At 39.5% G+C, this 26,291-nt stretch overlaps 1 protein-coding gene across 1 annotated transcript in view; it reads right to left on the bottom strand.

The window, feature by feature from the left end:
* FBN1 (fibrillin 1) overlaps window positions 1–26,291 on the bottom strand; it is a 159,233-nt gene that overhangs the window by 24,996 nt on the left and 107,946 nt on the right. The window contains exons 31-45 of the mRNA XM_075045230.1: window positions 25,711–25,836; window positions 16,583–16,705; window positions 15,904–16,026; window positions 14,020–14,145; window positions 12,358–12,480; window positions 11,625–11,747; window positions 10,575–10,739; window positions 10,119–10,187; window positions 9,881–10,006; window positions 8,422–8,544; window positions 7,617–7,775; window positions 6,574–6,645; window positions 4,617–4,742; window positions 3,409–3,531; window positions 300–425 (exon numbers count right to left, since the gene is read on the bottom strand). Coding sequence (XP_074901331.1) covers window positions 300–425; window positions 3,409–3,531; window positions 4,617–4,742; window positions 6,574–6,645; window positions 7,617–7,775; window positions 8,422–8,544; window positions 9,881–10,006; window positions 10,119–10,187; window positions 10,575–10,739; window positions 11,625–11,747; window positions 12,358–12,480; window positions 14,020–14,145; window positions 15,904–16,026; window positions 16,583–16,705; window positions 25,711–25,836 — 1,833 coding nt within the window. The remainder of the gene's footprint in view (window positions 1–299; window positions 426–3,408; window positions 3,532–4,616; window positions 4,743–6,573; window positions 6,646–7,616; window positions 7,776–8,421; window positions 8,545–9,880; window positions 10,007–10,118; window positions 10,188–10,574; window positions 10,740–11,624; window positions 11,748–12,357; window positions 12,481–14,019; window positions 14,146–15,903; window positions 16,027–16,582; window positions 16,706–25,710; window positions 25,837–26,291) is intronic.

Below are 26,291 nucleotides of genomic sequence, written 5' to 3'. Positions count from 1 at the left end.
CAAGATGCTTCAAAAATTCTGAGAAGAATGGAACATTTTACTGAAAAATGAAAGCATTAGCAGTTCATTAGACAGGATATGTATTTTTAAAGGTTCACTCTACTGTAATGAGATGTTCTTCATTCATTATCAGCTTCCTGTCATCTCTAATTGCCAGCTATGGTGTTTTTGTACCTTTTGCCTGGTGGTAAATGGCTCACAATCTCAGTTCTTGTAACGCAACTCCTTATGACAGAGAGGATAGACTTAATTAACTGTCATAATGGAAGCCTAAGTACAGCTTAATTTTATATACTTGCCTATACACATTGTTCTGTCATCATTGGTCTTGAATCCATTGTGACAAATGCAGTAGAAACTTCCAACAGTGTCAATACACTGCCCATGGCTGCAGATATTGGGAATTTCTTGACATTCATTCCGATCTGAAAACAAAGAGGCACAGTGAAAGTTAAGGCCTCTAGACTACAGGGGTGGAAAGATGTATTAGCAGCAACCATGATAGTTAGAATCCAGTGCATGGCCCTAATCTAAAATAGTATTTTTAATTTATTAATGACAAAAGCATTACTAAGTAAATCTCAGAAATGGGGCTATTCGCTTGTGAACTACCTTTTCCAACATTAGTGGAGCTGAAAAAAATGTAGTGTAAAAATGATATTTACCAAACACAAATTCTTGCTGGAGGGAAAGCATATCACCATGGCTTTGAAAAGTAGAATTAATTACATGAAATTGTATAGGGAGATTTCGGAGCGTTCTACATTGACTGCAGCAGATATGAAAGCCACACAGAATTCATAGTTTGTATCCTTCTCATGAAAACAACTACTTGCTTTTAGCTATGTTTGATTATAGCATAAATTGCTTGATTAACTCACAGAAATCACAGAAAACAGAAAGGGAGATGAATCCCACACTTTTCTCACTAAGCTTACAGAGGTAAAATGCATTGTAGATTTATCTACTCATTATGCAGAGATAAAATGGGTACATGTATACATATGTGTTGTAGCATCCATGCTTCTCATGCAATGTGATGATCCTGTAAAGCAGACAAAGCTCAAACAGCAAGAAGAGTTACTGCTATATGGAGTCAGAAAATATTTTGCCAACAGCAGCAAACACTCAACTGCATAATTCTACAGAGAGATGGGGAAAGCTATCCTGCCACCATGTGATATGCTGCCTTACAATAGCAGGGCATCTATTACACTAGTTCAACAGCTGACTGCTTCCTACTACTCTTGTTACGAATGCTTTCGGGCAGAATCCAGGATTCTATCAATAGTAAATAAAACAAAATATTAAAAACCAAAATGTTCACTGTCCAGCACTTTTTTTTCTGTGACAAATCAGAAACATGATCAAATGAGGTCCTTCTGTTGATCTCATCACCAACAAGAGCTGGTTTGATTCAATACGCTACCTGTTGTTTCACCTGCTGCAGCTCCAAAATATGACAACTGAGATGCTGCCATAAGCAGCACCTGTATTAGAATAGATTAGATTTTAGTGTTCAGTAATTTTCTTTTTCATGCAATCTAAGCAAAGCAGATGCAGTTTCTTACCAAACCATTCCCAGTTCATTGCAAAACTAAGAGTCAGGTTGTTCCCAACTGCAAAGAACTTCATGTACTAAATCTTGTTTTCCTGCCTCTGTTGCCTCTTCTCTACACTCTACTTGGCACACAGACAATCCTGATAGCCGCCATTCCCAGGATTACTGTACATCAATTGGGGCCACTAGTAACTTTGGATGGGTGTTCACTGAGGACCAAGCTCTCCCAATGCTATTAATGATACTGCTGCTATTTAGAGTCTAAAGGAGGCAGAAAGAAAACCAATGCTGGATAACATGCTGTCTTAAGAACTCCTAATCTTCGCAGCTCAGGAGAGTGGAGATGAAAGAAAAACTATGACTCTCTTTGGTGCTCTGTGGGCAAATGAATACTGAGTTAAAGTCCCAGGGATAAGTCACTTCTTTTGGGGTAAACAGAGAACATTGTAACTTTTTAAAAAATCGGAAGGCAGAATTGTCTTAAGTGCCAAAAAAGAGTTTATATGAAAAATTATTTATTATACCACAATAGGTAGCACCAGAAGAATGCTATTTTGATAGTAAGATAAATGCAGTACTCTTAGTACTAGTGGCTGTGATACAGCAGTTTTGATTCAATAGCATATAAACTACTGGGGTGTGATCATTTTCCATGCAGTAGCATGACTGATCCAATACTGCAAGGTGCTTAGCAATCTTTGCTCTCAGCAGAGAGGTTGGGAATTTCCTTACTTTGCTGGATCAAGTACTTTATCAACCACTTTTATTTTGACTCTAATTGTGTAATTTTATTTTCACTAAATATAAAATCAGAGCAAAATACAGGGAAGTATTACTGTTTGTGCCAAGTCATGTTTGGTATTGTAACCCATATCAGAACCTTCCCTGGCTCTTCCTGTACTGCTGTTAATGAACCCATAACAACAACAATTACATTAGGAACATATTGAATATTTACATGTGCCACTGCATAGCTTAACAAAACAAGGTTTTAGTTCTCATAGTAGTGTTCTGGTTGCCCGTACACCCTTTTCCCTCAAGGGTCACATAAAACAATGAAAAACCACACTGCAGGGAAAAGTACACTTCCTAAAACTCCAGTACTCAGAAGCAAAAACCCAAGGAAAGTGTTACCAGTTTCCGTTGTAATTATTATTTTGTTCAGAAATGTATATAATATTTACAGCTGCTTGGCCCACAGCAGTCTTTAAAATCTCTGCAATTCTTCAAGTAATCAAGATAACATGAAGGCCTCTCTGGACTACGATATTGTAAGAAAGCAAATAGATTAGAGAACTGCAGTTTAACAATAAGCTTTTTAAGTTAGTTATTGCATATGGCCTAGCAGATAAGTCCACCTTATCAGCAGACACCGCAGCAAGCAGCGAGTTATTTGCAAAAATACAAGTGGCAAATAAATTGCTAAAACACATCTAGGAAATTATAATGAAAATCAAAGAATTTATGCAGAGGAAGGTCCCTGTCAGGACTGCAACTTAATTTTTAGTGTCAGAAAATAGTTAGTCAAAAGGTAGTGAATCAATTGGTCTTCCCTCCCTAGACACAACATGGGCTAAAGAAAAATGTTTGCTGTTGGTGGGATAAAGCGGAAGACAAACACCTACTCAGGTGATTAACTCTCATTTATGCCTCTGAGATGGGCCCTTCAGCCTTCTGGGAATTACCAGAATGTTTATAGGATGCCCTAAAAGGCTTTAAGAGGAGGATTCTTGGAGCCTCCTGGGCTATACCATCTTTCTGAAGAGGAGAGATTATTTTTTTAGACTTCTTTTAAAACATCTACTACTTTTTGCAGACCCTCACACAAACAAGCCAGAAGTACTCACCAGTGCAGCGGCCAGTTGATGTGAACCTGTAGCCAGGTTTACAGTCACAACGATAGCTACCAGCTGTGTTGACACATTCTGCATTCTGCTGACACACTGGTCCATTTTGGCATTCATCGATATCTGTCAATACAAAAAAGGAATTTGGTTGTTATGGTAAGCTGGCACTAGAAGGACACCAAAACCACCTTGTTTTTAGTGTAAAGAGTATTACCTTACCCAAATATAGGATTTTCTTCCTAATTCTGAAAAAATAAATATACTGATAAAAGTAGATACTTGGTTACATTTAGGTATCTCCCTGAAATGACCCCAAACCCACATGTTCCATTTGTAAAATTCATTCCTATTTAGAGAATTTATATAATGGTTTTCTGAAGGCGTTGGAGGGCCCATGAAAGGCCTGCTGCAATACTTCACTTGGGTGGATTTCAGTCTTAAGACTGTGATCAGAATAAGTAAGCTGCTATGTCTGCATAGGTCTCCACTGGAGATTATGAGAATCTCCCTTGATCATAACAAAGCATCAAGATCCCTGTTGGATATTAGTAGCTTTCAATGTAAACACCACCACAAAATTTTAGGCAAAAATTTTTGACCAATTTTCCTTACTTATGCTGCAAAAAGATATCCTTATTTCCCTAGAAATGTAACTGTGTTTCAGTTAGAAGCAGCATACAGAAGATGCTTCTACTCGAAGCTCTCAATGCCTTGCTTGCAGCACCCATGTTGTCAGCAGTCATAACCCACACCAGAGAATGATGGCAATTCATACTGCTGTTTCAAACTTTAGTTTCTCCATTAAACTAATACAATGTTACGAAATGTTTAAATTGGAAAGAAATTATCATGTGTTTATTATTTACAGAAATCTTTGTTCCATTAGAAAAAAATATCCTGGAATTAAAAAAAAATTGTGCTCATGATCTGACTCAAGACTACTACTCTTTTCTTGGCTCTGCTGTCAAATGTGAAAAACAATGTTTCTTCCCATGACTGCTGACTCATGCTCCTTCAAGGCCTTAGATGTCTGATGGAAAATCTGGTATTTTCTATGCAAAAGAATTCTACATGTCTGAATTAACATAATTACACTGGTATCAGTATTTTTCCCTCATTAAGGAGGACTTGCAAGTATATCAGATTTGCCAGTGTCTGAATTGCCAGCTGGTGAAATCCCATTTCTCTGAATGAGATCAGCACTCTACCTTCGCAGATCAGTAGCTTGTCATTGTAGAAGAAACCCACAGGACACTCGCATCGGAAGCTGCCAACCATGTTTATACAGATCCCATTTTCACACACTCCAGGAATCTCTCTGCATTCATCAATATCTGGAAGAAGAAATTTTTTTAAATACTTGTAAACAGCACTTCATGAAATCTTCTGCTACATAATATGTCCTTATGCATTTATCCTTAAGAGAATTACCAAACATAATGCGAGCATAAGAATGTTCCCAACTGCGATAGACAGTGAGTCATTCCAAACTGTGGAAATGTAGATATTTCGTATATCCTCAGGTTCTGACTCTTCACTGTAGTGAAGATATATCCTGCCACACAGGAATGCAGAGGGTAGCACACATCCTTCCCTCCTGTCTCCCACCCACAGCCCTGGTGAACCTCCTCATTTTCCTGAGCGTTACAGTGGAGTTATCAGCAAAAGCCAAACAGAGGGAACGTCACTGTCTTTGGTTTAATACAGGAGAGCACGACTGAATGCAAACACTTGTCAGAATTAGTTTTGCACTGGTTTACCCTTGCTAATCTGAAAAAGACTTTCATGTTTTTATGTAACAGTTTGAAAGTGCCAATGCCAGGTAACATCTGAAGTGCTGCCAACATGTTATTAATTAGATTTATTAAGCCAGGAAGCCAGGGTTTGCCAATGCTCTATATACACCTGGATTAAGTAACTGATTTAGGCAGAAAAAAACCCAGCTGCTATTACAATTATGTGTCTTGCCTATTGGGTCCTTAAGTTACACATCTTTAATATTCTGACAACATGAGAGAGTTCAGAGACTCCTCCAAAGCCTCTCCCTCTAGTAAAAAATGCCACATGCACTGATGTACATAAGACAGAGAATATGGTGGTAAATTGTCAACTAACATGAGTTTCCATCAGATAATGTTTTGGGTTTTTTTTATTTTGCTGCTGGATCAAACCTTTCATTTCCTACATTAGATTCTGTAATTCTGAGTCCTCTGATTATATAAGGGAGTGCAGCACTCCTGGCACACACATTGATTGCTACAGATGCAGCTTTTACATATGCATGTTAGCATGACTCAAGGTCTCCCAGCTGATGAATGGCCCAACTAGCTTGATGAGGCTCGGCAACAATTTGGGCTAATGCTAATAGCTAGAAGGGGGAACTTTGCTTCTAAGCAATGACCTGGTAAAAAATAAATACTGTACATTTCTGTACCTTCTTTAAAAATTACATCCCCCATTTTACTAGAATTATTTCCATCTAACTAGCTGAACACTGCATCACAGCAACAGCTTAATGCTAAAGCACCTGATTACTGCCTGTATGCTGCTGCCTATGTTTGTTACAAGGCACATTATCTGCTTCTTATTTGCATTTTTGTGTGAATAAAAACAAAAGGAAGTCCCATTAGGGATTTACTCAACTCCTTGTCTTAGAATTCCTCATTCTCTCCCTCTTTTTGTTTTGCAATTTGTTACTCACGATTCAAATGTTACACACAATAACATATGTAAGAAATATTCCAGCTGAGCAGTAAAAAGGATTTTTGTGTCAAACCAATACACAGGGGGACTGATGTGAAATGTCAGATTAAATCTCTGCTTTCGTTTGAAGGAAAGACTCCGAATTCCTCTCAGACCAAATGCTGGTTGGCCTTAGTCCCAGACCTCTTATTCTCACTATCTGTGCCCTGCTCATGTAGTAGGCCTGATTACAGTTTCCTTGGAACTTTATGTTGCCTTGATTACAAGCAGCAATTATCATTGCTGCCAGCTAGGAGGAGCTAGGCAGAAAGTTTGTAGGCTCATTTAAAGGGAGGGTTGAACTCCATTACACTGTTTAGTCGTTATTCCTCCCATGAAAAAAATAATTGGGAAAACAAACCTCCCCTCTTCCCTGGGCAGAGGTAGCATGGAATTTAGTTCAAAACAGAAATTACAACTCACCAACTGGTAGTCCTGTATAAATGTCAATGAAGAAGCCAGGCCTTTGACTTCCACAGAGTGTGGAGAACTCATCTGCAACAGGAAAACAAAGCAGCAATTATATTATTTGGAATTAATCAACAATCAAAAATTCATTACATCCTTTGCCCAAGAAAATTCTTCTACTCTTTCAGCACCTGCAAGGCACATAGAGGTATGCAGACCCTTCCCCAAGGCTCACCATGTGATGTGCTTAGTACGCACTTGGGTTCTCATTCAAAGGCCATTGAAATTAGCAAATAAAAAGACGTAGAAGGCTTGGGATCATATGCTGATTTTGCTTTGCATATGCTTATATCTGTGCATTACAGTTTTTGCATACAAGGCCAGATCTGAATTTTAAAAACCTGAACTGTAAGTTGGACGTTATCTGAATAACCATCTACAGATTTTGTTCTTGAAGCAAACCACCTCGAACCAGAGCGGGATGTCCTGGGCTCAACTCTGCAGAGTCTTATCTAGTGTGGAGGAATCCTATATGCTCATACAATTAGCCCAGAAACTCCGACATCTTACATTTAGCTGATTGACACAGATCATTCTCAGAAGAGACCGAGGTACCTCTGTAAACCCATGGTTACCACAAAGGCCCTTTGTGGCAATCAGCAGTCAAGGCACAGCACAGCAGACACCGTATTTGTTGGAGCAATGCCAATAAAACCTTGGTCAGTGCCTCAACACTGGATCAACAAGCATTTGCAAAGAGACAGATTAACCAATGTAGAGCATGCAGTCTCCCAGAAAGGGAAACTGGCACAAAGGAGGCATGGCCCAGCAGCATGAACACAAACCATTCCATATATGCCTTCACTGTGACTAGGGCTGATCACCTGCAGGCCAAAAAAGTAACTAATCCCTTCATTTTAGACATACAAGAGCAGACAAAGACATAGCATCTCTAACAATGTTACACCCGCTAGTAGTTAATTATGATGTTACACCCGCTAGTAGTTAATTATGATGTTACCAAGACTTTCAAATAGTTTTGCAAGGCAAAAACGTACCAGTGCTCGGGATAGGACACTGTTCACAAGGCTTATTCCATGCACGTCCAATGTTGTAGGAACAGCAGCACATTTTCTTGGTCATGTTAAAGAGCAGCTCACCATCACAGGTTTGGTTGTCAGCATAGTAATTTCTGTAACACAAACTTCTTCTCATATCTGTGAAAATGAAGAAGAATCCAGGCCAATGCATTAGCAACTCTTACAGGAGATGATCTACCTGAAGGGCTTAGGAGATACCTCCTTCAAATACATACTTCTTAGACCCCTGTCAAGTAGATGCTGCAGCACCGTAGAATACTACAGAACAGCTTGTCCCTAGAAGATTACTCTAAAAGTATGAAAAAGTGTTTGCAATACAAATATTCAAGAGCAACCAACACAGCTGTAACACTGATCAGACTCATCAAAGGATTCAATATTGGCCTTTTGCCCAACACTGAAAAATACAAGCTAGTTTATGGTTCCCCCTAAGAACTGTACACAGTTTGTGACTTCATTCTGTGAAGTCTGTGTAATTTCAGTTGTGTTTCACATGTAGAAGCTTTTAAAGCTGAAGTGAAACTTGGAAGGGATGAACACAGAAAATATCAAATTAAAGGAGAAATTCTGACGAGGTCCTGAAAGATCTGTATTAAAACTGATCTGCTTTGCTTTATTTAATAAAATTAATGAAAGAAGCTTGATCTTTCATTTAGTTAATTCTTGTACAACTAAATTCAGAGAAAGAGTTCTGATTTGTGCCTGGTAAAGCCCTGGCTCCAAGCACTAAGATAAAGCTTTAAAAAAAACCAACAACCCATACCCATGCAGTTGTTTCCTCCATTGACTTGCATGTAATCAGGAGGACAGATGCAGGTGTAGTTCCCAACAGTATTGTAACACGTGCCAGGTCCACAAATGCCAGGTGTATCACACTCATTCACATCTAGAAGAGAACAAAAAGGCAGTGAGTGGCCCCAGAAGCTTTCGTATTGTGCTTCTGAGAATGAAAATGTCTCAGTAAAGACTGAGGTAGGAAGGTGCTGGTGGAAGAGAGCTGAAGAGGCTCTGAGTCAGGTCATGGTGGAGTGAAGCCCACATAGCAAAGGAAGTGGTGGCACAGGTGGCCGTGGAAAGCCTGGCTGTGACGTGAAGATGGGAACTCTGATATGTCTAGGCAGCTCAGAGAAAGCAATTTAGGTTTTGCACCTGTTGCACAAAAGTAGTATTTGAGGATCTCATCCATTCTGGATTCCCAGATCTGGGCAAGAACCAAAGCTGTTCTCTGTGGACTGCCCATCTCAATAAGTAATGGTGCTAAAACAGACTGACTGGATGGTTCAGGTCTGTTTGACTGGGGAAAAGGAACAATTTTCCCAACACAAGATGTCATGTTTACTTCATCAAGAGACTTTAACCTTTGTTTAAAAAAATCCAAACAAACCCAAACACAACACCACACCCAAAACACCTCAGTTCCTAAAAGTTCAAATGTATTTCACTAGCCTTACCATTTTAAAGTAGCTTTGACATACCACTAAGGAAAAATATAGAGGTAGATTTCCTCTTTAACATATGTTGAGCTTCCTAAGCACAATATGGATGAAGCACCTTGGTTCAGCCTTAATTTAGGACCTGAATCTTTTCTAATTCTGCAGTGTTTGGCATATCATAGGCACTATATTAACATTATTAACAGTCTGGAAGGCTGAAGTCAGCCTGGGCAATGGGAAATTTAAGGACTTGATAGGTTGCTTAAAGTTTTATATCCAGTACAACCTGAACATGTACTACTGACTGTGCTAGGGGAAGGAAAAGTGTTTTGCAGTACAACCAATGTTTTCAATTGGAAATTGAGATCAGCAGGAGAGAAAATAAGCAGTGGAAGAAAGGCATGGACACACTGTAACCAGCCCAGCAGACTCATGGAGCAAGTTTGCTCTTTATTTGACTGCATATTCATTACCCATTACCAAACAGCTATGTTTTATAGCTGGTTAGTAAATTTTGTTTTATTTAAAGAAAAATTGTTGGGTTTTCTGGTTTTGATCAAAATCTGATCATTGTAAACAAAAATTTGCATATATTTCAACGTGGTCAAGAAGGAATTTTCTCCGTTTTGATGCAAGACTTCAACTTGTTCCAATTTTCCCACTCTTAAGCTTTACACTGCTTGGTCTGCTTATGTTCCTTTTCAAGGACACATTAATTCTTCTGCATTTTGATCAGTCATCATTTTCTAAGAACAAAAGCAGAAGACTAGTTAAGTGAAGGCTACGTACCATCACACACTCGAGTCTCTTCATTCAAATAGTACCCTGATGGACACTGACACTGGAAGCTACCAAATGTATTAATACATTTTCCTCCTTGGCAAAGTCCAGGCAGTTCTTGACATTCATCAATATCTGTTCAAACAAAATGACAAACATTTCGTTCATGCTCTTTCATGAAAAAACAACACTCACTGAAGAGTTTCATAATTTTAGATGTGTAAATACAGGAAAATGTAAACATTACCTTCTAATATAACTGTAATAGGGTTTGGTCGGAATCCTTCCCCTCCAGGGCAAAGAACCTTATATTCAGCTGAAAACAAAATAAATTTATGAACCTAAAATAGTAGAAACATTTTCAGCACACTTATATTTGAAAATTAATCAGATTATTACAGGTAATTTAAAGTAACAAAGTAACCAGATATAAACATTAAGTTTTACGCTGTAGCATTAACTGCTATTCCATTTCATAATGTAGTTTTTTGTGTAACAGCAAACTTGCTCAGAAGTGATAATAATATTCTGACTAAATAATCTTTTTGAAAGACAGTAAAGTTTTTGGTTAAGACCGTGGAAACCTGTCCCTTGTATGTACACAACAAATGACTACACTGGTATTTGAGTTACCTGGCTAAATTAGGAAAAAAACCAACAAACACATTGTATTGTTGTGTTTAACCTAGGAAAGCTGACTTACTTGTGTTCACAAGCGGGCAATGTTCACAGGGAACTCCCCAAGCTTTGCCCAGGGAGCAGCAACAGGAGGCCTTGGAAACACCCACTCCAATCTCATTGCTGCAGAAGGTGCCACCATTATCTCCACGAGTTTTAATGTCCAGGTAACAGTTGCCAGATCGTGTATCTATTCAGAATGCACATAATGACAAACACATCTTATGAGGGAGGAAAACAAAACACATCATTTCAGGATAAGGGATACCTTCAGATAGCTCTCATTTCTTGTAGGACAGCCAAAGAAAGTAACTTGCATTGCCCAGGAGGGCCCAGCTTTTCCCACTTAGATAGGATGGTAGTGCCCCATTCCTTGGCTTTGTTGGACTTCTCACAAAGTAGGCAATTTATTCAGCACAACCAAGGGCAGTTCATCCAGGCCTTTTCTCATTTTGATTCATATTTTCATTTGCATTTGTACATCCTTCCAGTTCCAGAAACTCACCGCTTTCTCCTCTCCTTGAGGTTAACAAGCTTGAATGCATCTACTAAATGTTAGGAATTTCAAATACATTTGAATTTAAGGTGCATCCCTACATCCTCTTAAACAAACAAAAGAAGCCAAAAAATATCAGAGGATTACTAAGCAGTTGGAGCCTAATACAAGAGCATTTCCATTGGTCATGAAGCTGCATCTAGCCAAGCTGCGCTCAATGGTCCCAAGAGCATGGGTGGCTTTACACCGCAACTTAATTTGCCTGCCATCTTGGGGCCAGCTGGATGTTAGTTTAAGCTTGTGGAAATTTAAAATTGTCTCATTCCTGCTGTAAATTGTGGACAGTTGTAACAAGCCCCAAGGGGTTGGTTCTGGCAGCCAGGCACTGCTGGCATGCTACATTACTCTGGGTATACTCCTGCTGCACTATTACAACTTCTAAGCCAGGGGCAGTAGGGTGGGAGTTGGAGAGCCTGTTCCAGCCCTTTTCCATGACCTGGGACTTTATTCCCAAGCAGCTAGCCTTGCAGCCCCTCTGTGCAACTTCATGTGTAAATAACATAAGGAGTGATCCCTTACCAACACATCCAACTCGGGTGGGATTCAGCTCAAAATCAGGAGGGCACTCACAGGTGTAGCTACCAGCAGTATTGACACACGTGCCACTAATGCAGGTTGTGGGATCTGCACATTCATTAACATCTGCAAGAAAAAACAGCATGTGGCAAGCAAATACTCAAGGACAGTGCAAACCATCGATATATCACATATCATACGCTGACCACCACAAATCCATTAGTTATGAGATACTGATCTCCAGAAAGCTCTAAAAAAGTACATACACATTTTAGAATAACAGTAGTCTGAGATGAATTCATCATTTGATTGGGGGTGGGAGGGGGCAAGTGTTTTTCCTGGAAAACCAATCTACAAACTAAAATTCAAATAAATTACTAAAAAAATACTTAAAGGAAAAAATACACGACAAGGTTATAGCTTAGCATCCAGTACACTGAATGGAAACTACAAGGCACAACACAGCTCTGCCTGGGAGATGTGGACAGACAGAGGGGTTCTCTCTGCTCTGTTTTTGACCTTCTTCTCTTAAGCTAATGGGATATCAGAGGTTGACAAAGAAGGGGGAAGAGGAGTGTACACAAGGCAAGAAGGAAAATCCTGTATTATACAGTAGGGAAGTCTATATTTTCCTATATCCGGTCTGATTTGTATAGCTTTTTAAAAGAATATCCTAAGGAGCTGACCATGACACTAACATAAAGCTAAAAAGCATGTTGTACAAAATTATCTTTACCTGTGCAGTTACCACCACTTCTGTCCAACTCGTAGCCCACTTCACACTCGCATCGGAAAAGTCCAGGGAGGTTATGACAAGTACCGTAGACACAGATGTTAGGAAGTGAGCACTCATCAATATCTGATAGAGGAACAGAAGGGGAAAAATACAAGGTTTCCGTATCTTTTTGAGATATAGACAGAGAACTGCAAAAAGGTTCAGAAAACATGGATCTGGAAGCCAACTGCTTCTGTACACTGTCTAAGACCAGAAAAAATAACATGCAAGATTTGCTTGGAACCTAAGGAACCTAATTCATAACCTTTTTTTAGGCAAAAGGCTCTTTCCAGTGTCTCTGGAAGCCATAACAGAAACAATCTGAACTTATTAGTGGGCTAATCTGACAAGTAGCAAAATTAAACATGGCAGCAGACATGCTTTAAAAAAAAAAAAAAAGAAGTTTATTCTAAACCAGCAGTCATCTGCAGAAAGCTGGACATCAGCAAAGGAAAAGCTTGTGCCCAAAGGTTTCTGCATTTGACAGATCTTAAGTTTGGCAAGCAGAGCTCACTTTTGTGCCTTTTATCCAAATCACTGCATATGATTCAGTATTTACTGAATGCCATATGCACTGCACAAAGAACAACCAATTTGATACAATAAAAAAGTGTGTTTTTACAAAGGACCTTAAAATACTGTGTTTAGTGTACACATCTGAGACATCAAGGAAACTCTGTTTTAGCAACAGGAGCTAGGCTCTATATAAGCTATTTAAAGTCAGCTAAAAGGCTTTAAAATAAATTGTTTCATGAAACATTACGAAACCTAATATTGTTTTAGTTTACACAAAAATTCACTCTCAAATTATTTCTCTTGGTAGATTACTAAAAAAAATACACAGAACACTTTTCAGGGGAAAAAATCCTATTTATAGTGATGTACTTATGAACTCCATCAAACACCAGTTACTATGAGTTATTACTATCAGATGATATGGCTGCTGCTTCTTGACTGACTTAATTGATTAGCATTACATCAGCTGAGGATTTCAAATGTTACAATCAAACATATGACCTTAATCATGTTGGTAACATTTATTATTTTATTTTTGTGAATATTTGCATATTCAAAGCTCTTATGAATGAGTTGTAAACAGTTAAGTGACAACTCACTTTCAAAACTGAACAAATACTCCTGGGATATTTTTTTGGGTGGTCATATAAACTTTCTGCAAGGCTTCAGACTCTGATTCTGCACCTCACAGAAGCTCTCAAAGCATGTTCATTGTATTAGCTACCAAATCAGTGTTTTTCAGCTTCATATACACCAAGACAAAGTAACAACATTTTCCTGTTTAACTGTTACGAATAAAATGAAGAACTTGGTACAAATGACTAAGATGAAATGGCAGCTGACAGCACCGTTTGGATCACCAATCAGACCCACAAATAATATGTCATAAGATAGGCTCCAAAAAGCCATTCTCTCTATATACAATAGGTAGATGAACACCTAGAGGCCCATAATAAATGTATAAACTGAAAAAAAGCCACTACTATTGACAATTTTCATGTAGTTCTCAATACAACCACAACTGCAACCAAATGTAATGTTTTTCAAACATAAAATACTACTAAGGCAGAATTTGTTGAGTGTTGTTTAAAGCTTACAGAGAATTACCTTCACATGCTTTCCCATCTGGACTTGGCAAAAATCCCATATCACATTCACAGCGATATCCTCCAGGGGCATTGAGGCACTGCCCATTTTCACAGAGATTCAAGTTTTCTGAGCATTCATCGAGGTCTGTACAAGGAAAAGAAATTGCAGGTTTACAGTAAAACATGGTTTTCTCACAAACATTTGTTTCAGCTGAAGCATGCAGTGTTCCTTCTATTAGCTCTGAACACTTCTAGAAGAAACTGCAATCTAGTTACGTGCAGAGGCTATTACATGTAACAGCTTGGTATATTTCCAACATGTTCAAAATACAGCTTCTAATCAAAAGGAAAATCAGAGAGGCACAAACTCCTAAAGTAGCTACAGTTAATAACAATTGGAGGCAGTACACAGGGTCAAATTTAGACTCAGAATGAGCACGTGAATTTTATTATAGTTATTGTTTCTATTACAGCAAAGTCTAGAGGCAGCAACTGAAAAAAGAGGCTTACTGTGCAATGAGCAAACATATGGTAATAGGTAGTCTCCACATCAAACAGAAAAAGTGGCACTGAGGTGAAAGTAACTTGATCAAAATTAAACTGCAGGTTAACAGCTGATGAGAAAAAGAGCCTTGCTACCGGACTACACTGCCCTTCAGATTGTGGCCCTTACTCTCTAGCTGAAATTTTATACACCACAAAAACACCCTACTTGTTGCAACAGAGTAGCTGACAGTATGAGCTTGTAAAAGTCCATGGCTGGCAAATCAAAGGCAGTACCTACCAGGGTGAACGCTGCATGCTTTGGCAGAGGGCTTACAGAACACCTGCGTGCTCTAGTTTGAGTCCCAGGCACCTCTTGAATCCATGAACAATAAAGTAAACAAATTAAAAAAAAAAAAAGTTCTACTGAATGCAGAAACTCTGTAAGCACTCCATTTGAAAGATGTAGTTTATAGAGTCCTGGAAATCATCATATGGGAAACTAACGAAGAGCACTGGGCTATGAAGGCCACTAAGGAAGCTGAATCAGATTCAAGAGTAAATTATACAGGGAGAATTAAACAGAATCCCATGGTCCATTTATCATTTGGAATGATTCAAATTCAGCCTTAAACCTGCTGAGCCAGATTCTCAGATGCCATAAAAACCTGCTGTAGTTGATAGAGTGCTGCTGATTTGCACCAGCTGAAAACCTGGCCCACCAGCTGTCTATTGCATGGCTTTATTCCAAACAAGGTCACCCTCCATGTAGCATCACCAGCAACACTGATATCCTCCTGGTGACTAAGCTGAGATGAGCTAATCCGTTCTTCAAAGCAGAAGACCGAAGTGTGGGTGGGAAACATCTCTCTAGTAATGTTTTACTATCACATTTACAGTTTATAAAAATGAGGTTTCAGAAGCAGCTACTTCCATCATTCTACACGTCAGCACTGCATCCTGACACCATCTCTCAGGATGATGCAGTAAAGAGGGCAGACAGCACACATTCACTTGTGGAAAGAACAAACATTTTTAGGCAATTTTATGAAGTAATTTTAATGCATGTGCCCTATCATTTAAATATGAAGGTGGGTAGACAATGGACTGGTTTACTAACTAGTCAAATTACATGATCAAGCATTGTTTTAATATTTTGCCACCCACTCCAACTAACAAGAAAAGCTCAATGAAAACTTGCATTTTATCAAGTGAAAAAAGTGACTGCTTTAGACTAGGTATAATACACAGTATTTCTTTCAAGTTATGGCAACGCAGGTGAAGTACAAGACAATAGAAGATGACATACTAGAGAATAATTTCAAATGTTTAAAAGCTATTTTTGTGTATTGAATAGTAGACTAACTTAGGTTGCAAGGGACCACTGGCGGTCATCCAATGCTTTCCTAAGAAAGCTCACCTGTGCAAGTGAAGCCATCCCCAGTATAACCTTCTTTACAAAGGCAGCGGTAAGAGCCCATTGTATTTTTGCAGTCAGCATGTGGGCTGCACATGTGGGTTCCGTTGGAACATTCATCCAGATCTTTAAAATAACAAAAAAGAAGGAAAGGGAAAGGGAAAGGGAAAGGGAAAAGGCAACATTAGTTAAAAAACCACACCATGAATACAGATTTTAAATAGCATATGGCACACAGCAGCTCTACTTTAAATAATCTTCCATAATAAAACCCACACATACGTGGGGTCATCTGACTGGAAAAGCGGGCAAAGAAGTCTGACAAGGTAACTGTGAATGAGGAAGCTGCGGGACACTCTCAGAACTAAGACCTGTATCTTATTTTCACAGGGAGCACCAGGAGACCTCTCACTGCCTCCAATCAGCTGCCCTCAAGGACACGGTGTCTCTCTCTGTGGTCCAGTCTGTTTTTACCATCTCACAAGCCAAACATGAGATAATGCTGATTTCACAGTTACCATGGCAGAGAATTTGTCCTCCAACAGATCATGTCGAACCAACCTAACAAGCTTGATAACCATTTGTCTTCTCAATTTGTAGGTATGGTATTGTTTTTTCAGAATTGCTAGGACCCAGTTTTGGTCTGACCTTACAAATAAATACAAATGCATGTGACCCTCACCTGTGCACTTGATACCGTTTCCAATCCAGCCAGGGCTGCAACTACATTTGAAACTTCCTGCTGTGTTTGTACATATGGCGTGTCTATCGCAGTTATGGGCTCCAATTTCACACTCGTTGATATCTGTAAAAACACAGAGATGTTTGAAGAGCTCATTGATCAAACTTCCTCATATCCAGATAACTTATACGGGAATTTCTCAAGAAAGACAATGTGAACATGAAAACAAGCCTGCATTTCTTTATAACATGACATTTGAAAATGAAGCAGAAGCGAAATAAAATCACAAGAAAGAAAAGCAAAGAAGCATGTAGTGTATTTCAAACATGTGCTGCCCTACTATCTATTTTTCTGATATGCATCTAAAGCAGTACTTCTGCAGTTCAGTCCAAAGCCTGGTAAGTTTTATATTCAAGGAGGAAAACAGTAACTCAGCTTTTCCTTCTTTTTCTAACTAGTGTGCTCAGAAAGAATGTGAGGCCATAGCCTTTGGGAAGAAGAGCACTAGCATCCATAAGATTCACATTGCAGGTGTTCAGCATCCTGGGATGTATGTTTGTCAAGCAGCTTTGCAATAGGTTGCGTGTCAAATATGATGACTAAGAGCTTGTGTGAAGACCTGTGCTCCCCTGACAACAGAGAGATACCACTACAACGTGGTGGCTTGCATCTTGACCATACCTGTCCTGCTTTCAGCTGGGATAGAGTTAACTGTCTTCCTAGTAGCTGGTACAGTGCTATGTTTTGAGTTCAGTATGCAAGAATGTTGATAACATTGATGTTTTCAGTTGTTGCTAAGTAGCGTTCAGTCTAAAGTCAAGGATTTTTCAGCTTCTCATGCCCAGCCAGCGAGAAAGCTGGAGGGGCACAAGAAGTTGGCACAGGACACAGCCAGGGCAGCTGACCCAAACTGGCCAAAGGGATATTCCATACCATGTGATGTCACATCTAGTTTAGGAACTGGGGGGAGTGGGGGGCGGGGGGATCGCCGCTCAGGGACTAACTGGGTGTCGGTCGGTGGATGGTGACCAATTGCACTGCGCATCATTTGTACATTCCAATCCTTTTATTGTTACTGTTGTCATTTTATCAGTATTATCATTATTAGTTTCTTCTCTTCTGTTCTATTAAATCGTTCTTACCTCAACCCACGAGTTTTACTTCTTTTCCCAATTTTCTCCCCCATGCCACTGGGTGGGGGGGAGTGAGTGAGCGGCTGCGTGGTGCTTAGTTGCTGGATGGGGTTAAACCATGACAATACCGTAACACAACTGTGGGAAGGAAGACAGCTTTCCCACCTGCCCATCCTGGAGTCTGCAGAGAGGGACTCAGGTGGCTCCACATTGCACCGTTTGCTAAAAGGCCTCAGAGGCAACTCTGCTGCCCAGGGATACCTGGAATGCAGCATTCCCACAGCCCCTGCCATATCTGCAAGGATGCTGATGAACACCAGCTGGGCACCACCTGAAAACTCCTCCTAGGATTATCCCTAGGCAGTTAATGAAGCCAGGTTCTGCTTTGCCAGAGACTGTGTGGAAGGTGGAGGATGGGCTGTACCACTGTATTTAACATGACAGCTGATGGACACAAAGCTCATCAGGCATGCAGTTTATAAAGAACTCAGGAAACCTAACACAGTGGAAAAAAGTCAGCATCCTTGGAGACACCAGGCAGCAAGTCATCTGATCTTCAACATATGCATTTGTGCCAGCATGTTCTATTTCAGTACTTGCTATTTTCACCTTATTTTCATTCTTGGACATTCTCTGGCAATGTCAAAATGTATAGACTGAAAAAACCAAACTGAACTCCATTCTTCCTTGTCACAAAGCAATATTAATGTCCCATGTAAGTACCTGGAGAATGTATAAACTCAAAGGCAAAGTTTTCAGAAATTACTACTGGTAACTAAAACAAAACTGGCGGGAATTTTCTTACACATCTGAGCCATGGATTTTACAATGTTTTCTGTAACTGAGCACACTCTAACTGTGCTTTACTGCCATGCAGGATGTAAATTATCTAGAATTCACATCAAACCACTTAGTATTTATATCAATTTTCTCAGCCCTCCCAGGTGCCTTTGCTGTTGCAGTAAGCCAAATCATCTCATTCTGTACAATAGCTGATGGAAAGGGAACTCAAGATCACAAACTCTGCGTGATTCACACACAAAACCCCAGCTCAGACCCCTCTCAAGAGGATAATTAAGAAAAGCCATCAGCCATCAACCATGTAACAACCTTTGGGGTTCTCAGCCCCAAAACCACACACTTCAGTTTCCCTATCATTGTACCTAAAAACAATTAGCTCTTTAAAAAGGGCAAGAGAGCGGAGCCTTTGGGGAAAGTGTCCAGGTATCATCTTAACCATTTCCTTCATAACCCTTTCGCAAGTTTTTCTGCCTACCCTTCTTTAGACAAAAGGCTCTGTGTCCCTTCTCTATGCTCTGTACATATATTTTGTCTTTTCACAAAGGCTACACGTGACTCTGAGAAGCAGACAACATACGTCTGTCATCCTACAATTCAATACTCAAGTCCAGAAATTACCCAAACCCACTGTTGCTTTCGGGTTTTTTTTGGTGGGTTGGTTTTGTGTTTGGTTTGGTTTTGGGGTTTTTTGTTTTGGTTTTTTTTGTTGGTTTTTTTTTGTGTGTGTGGGTGTTTTTTAAGTCTGTATATGGAACTGCATCTAATCTTACTTTTCTGGGTTTCTTTCTAAATGAGGCATTGCTCTGAATCAAAACCTTAGACATGAGCATTCCCATAATCTGAATGCTGACATGTAGATATAGATCTAAATCTGGCAGCTGGAATCTACTATTAATAAATGTTGACTGCATCAACAAGCCTGAAAACATACAAATGGACACTTACTTTTTAAAACTTAAAAAAAGGGTCAGGAGCAGATAATCTCAGAGCATACTTGCCTTTAGCATATGCAGAAACTCATATGAAGATAACATCACCCTAAACAGGAAACTAGTGTCTGTCAAAAATATTAAGGGTGGTCAGAAAAAACCCTCTCATTTTGGCTTGAACTGAAGGGAAAGACTAGAAGGAATTTTGAGAGGTCAGCTACAGTATACATTGACATAAAAAAGCTGAAGCAAACACTCTATATTTTAACCTTTACATGATTTTAAAACTCAAACTGTTAAACTACTGCTAACATTAAGATTGTACTGTATTTGATTGCTTGATGCTTTGAGACATACAAACAATCACATGCTTCCTTATACCCTGCGGAGGACAACAAAACACCACAAAAAAAAAAAACCAAAACCCAAACAAACCATCGGTGAAGAGATTTCTGCCAAGAATTTTTTTAAACCACCAGCAAACACAAACAGAAACTTGCATGCAACAGCTACACCGCAATGAAGTCATTCTCAGGCTCAAATTTAAGGCAATCTAAAACAAATTTTCAACTCTACATAAAGGGACTGTGGACTCCATCCCACCTCGCACTGATCCGCTAACACTTTGCACCTGAGAACCCCCATTAACATCTCAGGGGAACAGCAGCACCATGACAATGATGCCCTTGCACTGGACACTTGTTCCCCCATCAGCTGTTTGACACACGCACTAAAAAGCTTGGAATTTTTTGCGGGATGAAAGTTGCAAATGCAAATCTACATCCAAACATGGGTATTTATAATGGGATCAGCTTTCTCAGACATCATCCACTGAAATGCCATTCCACTTGCTTTGAACAAAATCCTGAAATCCTTTTCAGCTTTTTTTCCAGCAAAATTTTTCAACAGATTTCAGTGCTTTTTGCCTGGGTAAAGATCAAATAGGGAATGGAAAATATATTTGCTAATATCATCTACCTTTACAGGGACATTGCAAGGCTTATTTCATTGATGTATGGAAAGGTTTTCAGATATTTAAATGAAAGCTGACTGAGGCAAATAAAATACCATCACTGGCTTCATCCCAGATTTTACTTATTTTCAAAGCTATCTGCATTTAACTCAGATGTTGTTTTGCTATAATCCCTATTCTCTCCTTTCATTGAACAGCTGAGTTATAAGCCTAAATTTATTGCATTGCAATTATTTCCAAGACAAAGAGCTCTCAGACCAAACACGGTCCTATGTAAATGGGGCAGTGAAATCAATGGAATTTATGCCTGCTTATACTGGAGCTTAATATGGATTTATGTTGCCATAAGTATTGAATTATGGCTTCACAGAACAAAACAAAAAGGAGAAGTTCAGCTCTGTAGGGGAAAAATTAACTCAACATAAATATCTTTAATAAGACCAAGAGTCCAGATTGTGCTGTCTGCATGGCAGTACAAACAGTACTATACTCTTAAAATACTCCCAACAATTTTCATATAATTGAAGAGAAAGGCATTACTCGGTCTGAGTAAAGGTATCATGACCCAAAGAGCACACAGGAGGACACTACTCAAGTCAGGGTTTCACATAATGATGGCCTATTCCCATTGACTTCAGGGGGATTTTCACTAAAGAGTAAAGGAGTGAGTCACTGATTTATATCAACCTTCTCCTTCTGCCTTCAGTATGAGGCTGTGACAAGCCAAGGAAAATAGACATTCCAATCCCAGACTGACACTGCATCCTCAGCCGGTCCCATTGTGACCCAGTCCTGCTGCACACATGTTCTCAGCTTTGTAATTGCACAACTCCCATTAATACTAAGGGAGTTGTCTGCCTACAACAGATGAGAATATGCATGATAAATAATATGCAGATCTGACATCATAACAATCCCAAGAACTCTGGGGAAAAAAACCTGTCAGTCACCCCATTTTGTTGGCTCCTTCAGATCTCTTCTCCAGACAAATATTTTTTCTCTCAAGCCTTTGGCAATTAATAAAGCATCTTTTCCATTAATCACAGAGGCACAAATTTTTAGGGCTGTGGATGTGCAGTAAAAATACACATCATATGTACCTGTCATGTTGGACTATGCTTGCAAACGTGGCAACTAAAGGAAAGAAACGGCTAGCCAGTACCTGCACAGCGCACCCCTACACAGTCTGGAACTGGATCATTAAACTCAGCCAGCAAGGAGCATGGGGATAAGTCACTGTATTTTCACCTATACTCTGGAAACGCCCAAGTCATTCATCTTGTGTTTGAACAGAATGAGAATGAACATTAACCCATGAAAATTCACATGTTCATCACAGGGCATGAAATCCTCAAGGTACTATGTGTACCATTTATGTTTTCTGTTAGGTTTCATTGAGGGCTTGAATAGTCTGTAAAGGATTCTTAGCAAAGTGTGAATTTAATTCAGACTCCGCCTATAAATCAGTACCGTTTGTCATGAATTATGCAAATCCCTTAAGCATTTTCTGGCTTTATAATTTTTTTGGCGCTCTCTGCATATCTGTACATTTTATCACACTGACGTTTCACTGGTATTTCAAGCTTCGGCCCGATTCCCACAGGGCCAGTCATCTGGTGGAAGTCACAAGGCATTTCCTCCTCCTGGGTTGCTGCCCATGTAAGCAGGTAGGTAAAGGGGAAGGCTTTTCAGATGGAGAAGACTGTGAATTTCAACTTAGCACTCACACAAGTAGAAAAATATATGGAAAAATTCCCCTATTCTGATCTCTAAACCTATAAAATTATTTTCTCTTTTGGAATCACTCTTGGATTTTATTCAGCATATTGCACCGCAAGCACCTCTTGGAGTTTCACATGGGGCAGTTCAGTTCTTGCCTGCTATCCATCCTTGCATCATCAGCCTGGGGCACAGCATGTTATTGCTGGACAGATGCCTACTCACAATATGCTCCTTCTGTAATACCCCCATTTGGCGGGCAGCATCTTAATATTATTATCTTCTGGTATTTGGCCTGACACAGCCAGCTCCCAGATTCATAAGGGGAAATGTATTTGTTTCACTGATACCAGAACTCTCTTGTGCCATCAAGACTGAAACACAATGTATTATTAATGGCCAGAAGCCAAAGGCAGGGGAGAGAGGCAAGCACATTATACAAGTCACAAAATGTTATGGATCTATTTTGGAGGTCAAATGATAGGGCTCACCTCTTCCTTTCACCATATCAGGTATCCTTCTCTTTATAACTATGTTATTGTCAGCCATGCAAGCATGCAGTGTGCGCTCGCTCCTCCTTTATCCACTATCATCATTACTGGATGACAGCAAGTAATGTTCAAGACCAAACTCTCCAACCTCACACACCACACCAAGGCTGCAGCTGAACATCTTCCACTAGCCTTTCTCCAAACAGCACCTGCATGGCCCTTGCAGAGTCAGAGCCTGGTCTCAGCCCTCCAACTCCCTGACCCTGCTGTGGAGAAATCCAGCTGACCTTTAAAGTATCTTTATTTATGATCTGATGAGCATCTTGGGCAACTTCTGCACCCAAGTTCACCTCATTCAGTTTGACTTTGTGAAAAGCGCCCTTAAGCCTGTACAAGCACAGCTCCACCAGGAACATGAGGTCTGCGCACACAGCCACAACTGGCAAGGAGGGATGGAAGAGAGTCAGAGAAGAATTTGTTCCTCTGTGAAAATATCAGAGCAAGTAAATCTAAGGCTCTCCATCAATGGTGAAATATTGCACATTTACAGGCAATAATCCAGAGTGGTGATGAATCGCAAAATACAAATGGAAGTCTCAATACAGGATTTCATCTCTGCACAAGTAGATGTATACTTTATTGACGGAAAAAGCAGAGACAAGATATTTGTCATAAAGCTGGGCAATCTGGAACTGGGATAGGGGAAAACTTTGCAATCTTCTCTCTAGGGGCTATGTACCATTGCATGCCTAGAAAAATCTAAAATGAAGTGCTGTAAGTCAGTCTTGCCACAGTTTGCCTTGTGAATGGAAATTAAACCATTCATAGCACTTTGCCTAGGAAACCTGCATCTACAATGTAGATTTTTGCATAATTTTTTTTTTAATTATATTTTTGTTACTAAACTCTGTCCACATTCTTACTGAGAACCAAGGAGGGGGGGAACTAACATCTGTGTGGGATGGGAATGTAAGTCAGTGGGTGGATTCTGAATACTGTTAAATAATTGGGGAAAAAAAACATGTTTATTTGTTAAAATGGAAACAATCGGTAATGACAAGGGAGCTGAAATATTTAGACAAAACTGTAATGGAACCCAGAGGATGTTATTTAGTTGTTCTCATGAAAAAGAGAACCTCCCATTCAAAGTGTTGTACACATTTTTGTAATTTTTTTTTCATGGGAGTTCCTAAAAACTGTGGATGCTTTTGATCTGTCTGTAAGATAAACACTGGATCCTGAGATCAAGGTGCTGTTGGCAAGGTCCCTCCAGAAGAAGTCTTGAAGGATGCTCTCACGGTCTGCAGTACCTAAGCCTGGGAACTCAGCTCTGCTCTAATACTTTGCAAACACGAGGTGGGGAATTCAAACATCTCCACCAGCAAATCAGACTTTTTGAAAAACAGAATGTGAAAATCTGCACACTGTAGCCACAACAGGACCTGTATCCACACAGTTTCTTCAGCATGAAACTAACCTAGAAAGTTCCTGTTCTGCTTCTCCCTTTTCTTATTTAAATCCAGAAGATTTTTGTGATCTGGGTATGGTCCCATCTCAGCTATATCAGCTGATACTTCACCTTTTTGTCTTAGACCACTGGTCTCTTTCAAACTACTGAACCCCTCTACAGCATCTGTTTTAATTAAGGTGTCCTGGTGGTTTTCCTCGAGAGTGCCATCCTCCCTGGGACACTGGCATATAGCCAAAAGCAGCAGAGGATGGGCTGAGGGAAAGATAAAGATGTGTGAGGTGGTGCAAGAGCCACATGGCAGACAGCGTCCATCCAGAGGGCTGGGTTTGGCTGGGACCAGGAGGGAGGGATTTCCCTGCCTCTCTGCTAACAAAAAAGTATTCCTTGGGACATTTGCCATTACCCTGTGTCACATGACACCAAAAATGGTGGCTATTTCCAGGCACTTCCCCAGAAGCCATACCTCAGATTCCTCCCCTGCCTCCATGACCTTTCTCTGTCTTTTGCCTTCTACTAGTTGCTTCATCTTCCGACTGCTCCTTACGCTGGGAGTGATAGCTGCACCATGTGTAACTGATCAGCACAAGGGTTTTCAGGTCTAGAGTACTGAAGGTCTTCATATAATTTAGCACAGAAACAAAGAACATTGAAATGTTGGTCTACAGGGTACAATTAGGGATTTCTTGGATTTAGATCAGTTCGTATGTAAGTCAAAGGCAGCTGTTACTAATGCACAACTATTCGTCCACAGTCCAACATGCAAAGTACAACTCCAGCTCTCAGATTGTTCTATGACAGCTGTAGAAAAATAGCTTCATATATTTGGGGCAAAAACAGAAGTATATTATTAACTCTGTACAATAAGGGCAGACTAAGAATAAAAGTTTGTCTCAAAGACATTGCCAGAAATGTGTTTACCCTAAGTCTACATTAAAAATTATATTAAACATATGTTTGCATTCATATCTGGGCAAAGCCTAAGACTTTCAACACCTTGGCTCGAGACACCAGCACTAGGATTATTAATATCATGCCCTCAGAGCCTGTATATTTGAATCTCATTTCTGTTTGCTGGCAATAATGCAAATTATTTGCTGGCAATAATGCACAAGAAATAATGCAAATTCTGATTTTGCTGATATAATTTAGTTGAGTAGCTGTATTGTTGCCACTTTGCAAAAACTGAAAATGTATTTTAGCACATATTTCAAGCCATCTGTATTTGCCAAAATAACGCTTGGAACAGATACCTGTTATTTACATGCATAGTATCCGATTAAGTAATCCAAATGCACCGAGGTCTTCAGGAGTCTGTCAAATTACAGACAATGGCATTTGCAGTTCCCTTAGACCAACAACAATGCAGTAATAAGACCCATTTTGTTCCCAGTGAACATTTTGTCACTCATTTCGGCAGAAGCAGCATCAGGCTGAATGCTCTGCCACTGAAGTTCAGCAGAACACAAGCTTGGCAAATTTGCATAAGAGATACAATATTTAGCACAAATAAGTGAAAAGAAGCACAGTGAGAGCAGGTTTTGAACACTAGAAAAAAGGGCATGCAGACTCATGAGTTTAACTAAAAGTTAATAATTAAACTTTAAAACATACCTGTGCAACCAGTTGTGCCTTTCTTGCCTGAATATCCCATATCACAATGACAGATAAATGAGCCTTTTGTATTCTCACAGGTTCCACTCAGACAGATGTTTGGATGCAGATCACACTCATTAACATCTAAAAAACCCATGAATTAAGATTCATTAAATAAAATTCTTAGAAAGTAACTGGCAAAATCTCTTGAGATATGATGTTTTGGTACAAAAATGGGTCTACGTATGCAAAAAGAAAACTGCTTAGGTTAGTTATTCCTTACCTAGCGTACATTTTGAGATCTGGTTTAACACTGCTATATTACTGTATCTGTATTAACATACCTTTAATTACAACTTTCCTTAAAAATAGAGACTAAGAGTCAGCATATTATCCAAAGTATAACTATGACTATTTATTGATGCTTTCTATGTATAAGTATATGTATGTATACATTTATATAGGCATGCATAGGTTATCTAGTTTTGTACAAACATTTCTCCTCAAATATGCTCCAGATTTTTAATTTAAATGTGAAAATTCGGTTTTGGAGATACACTATTTCATTACTTTGTCTACCAGCTTACAGCACTTGCATG

Source organism: Buteo buteo, chromosome 13 (genome assembly GCF_964188355.1).
Source record: "Buteo buteo chromosome 13, bButBut1.hap1.1, whole genome shotgun sequence".
Classification (NCBI taxonomy): Eukaryota; Metazoa; Chordata; class Aves; order Accipitriformes; family Accipitridae; genus Buteo; species Buteo buteo.
Note: the sequence above shows the minus strand (reverse complement) of the source record. Positions and strands in the feature narration are given on the sequence as shown.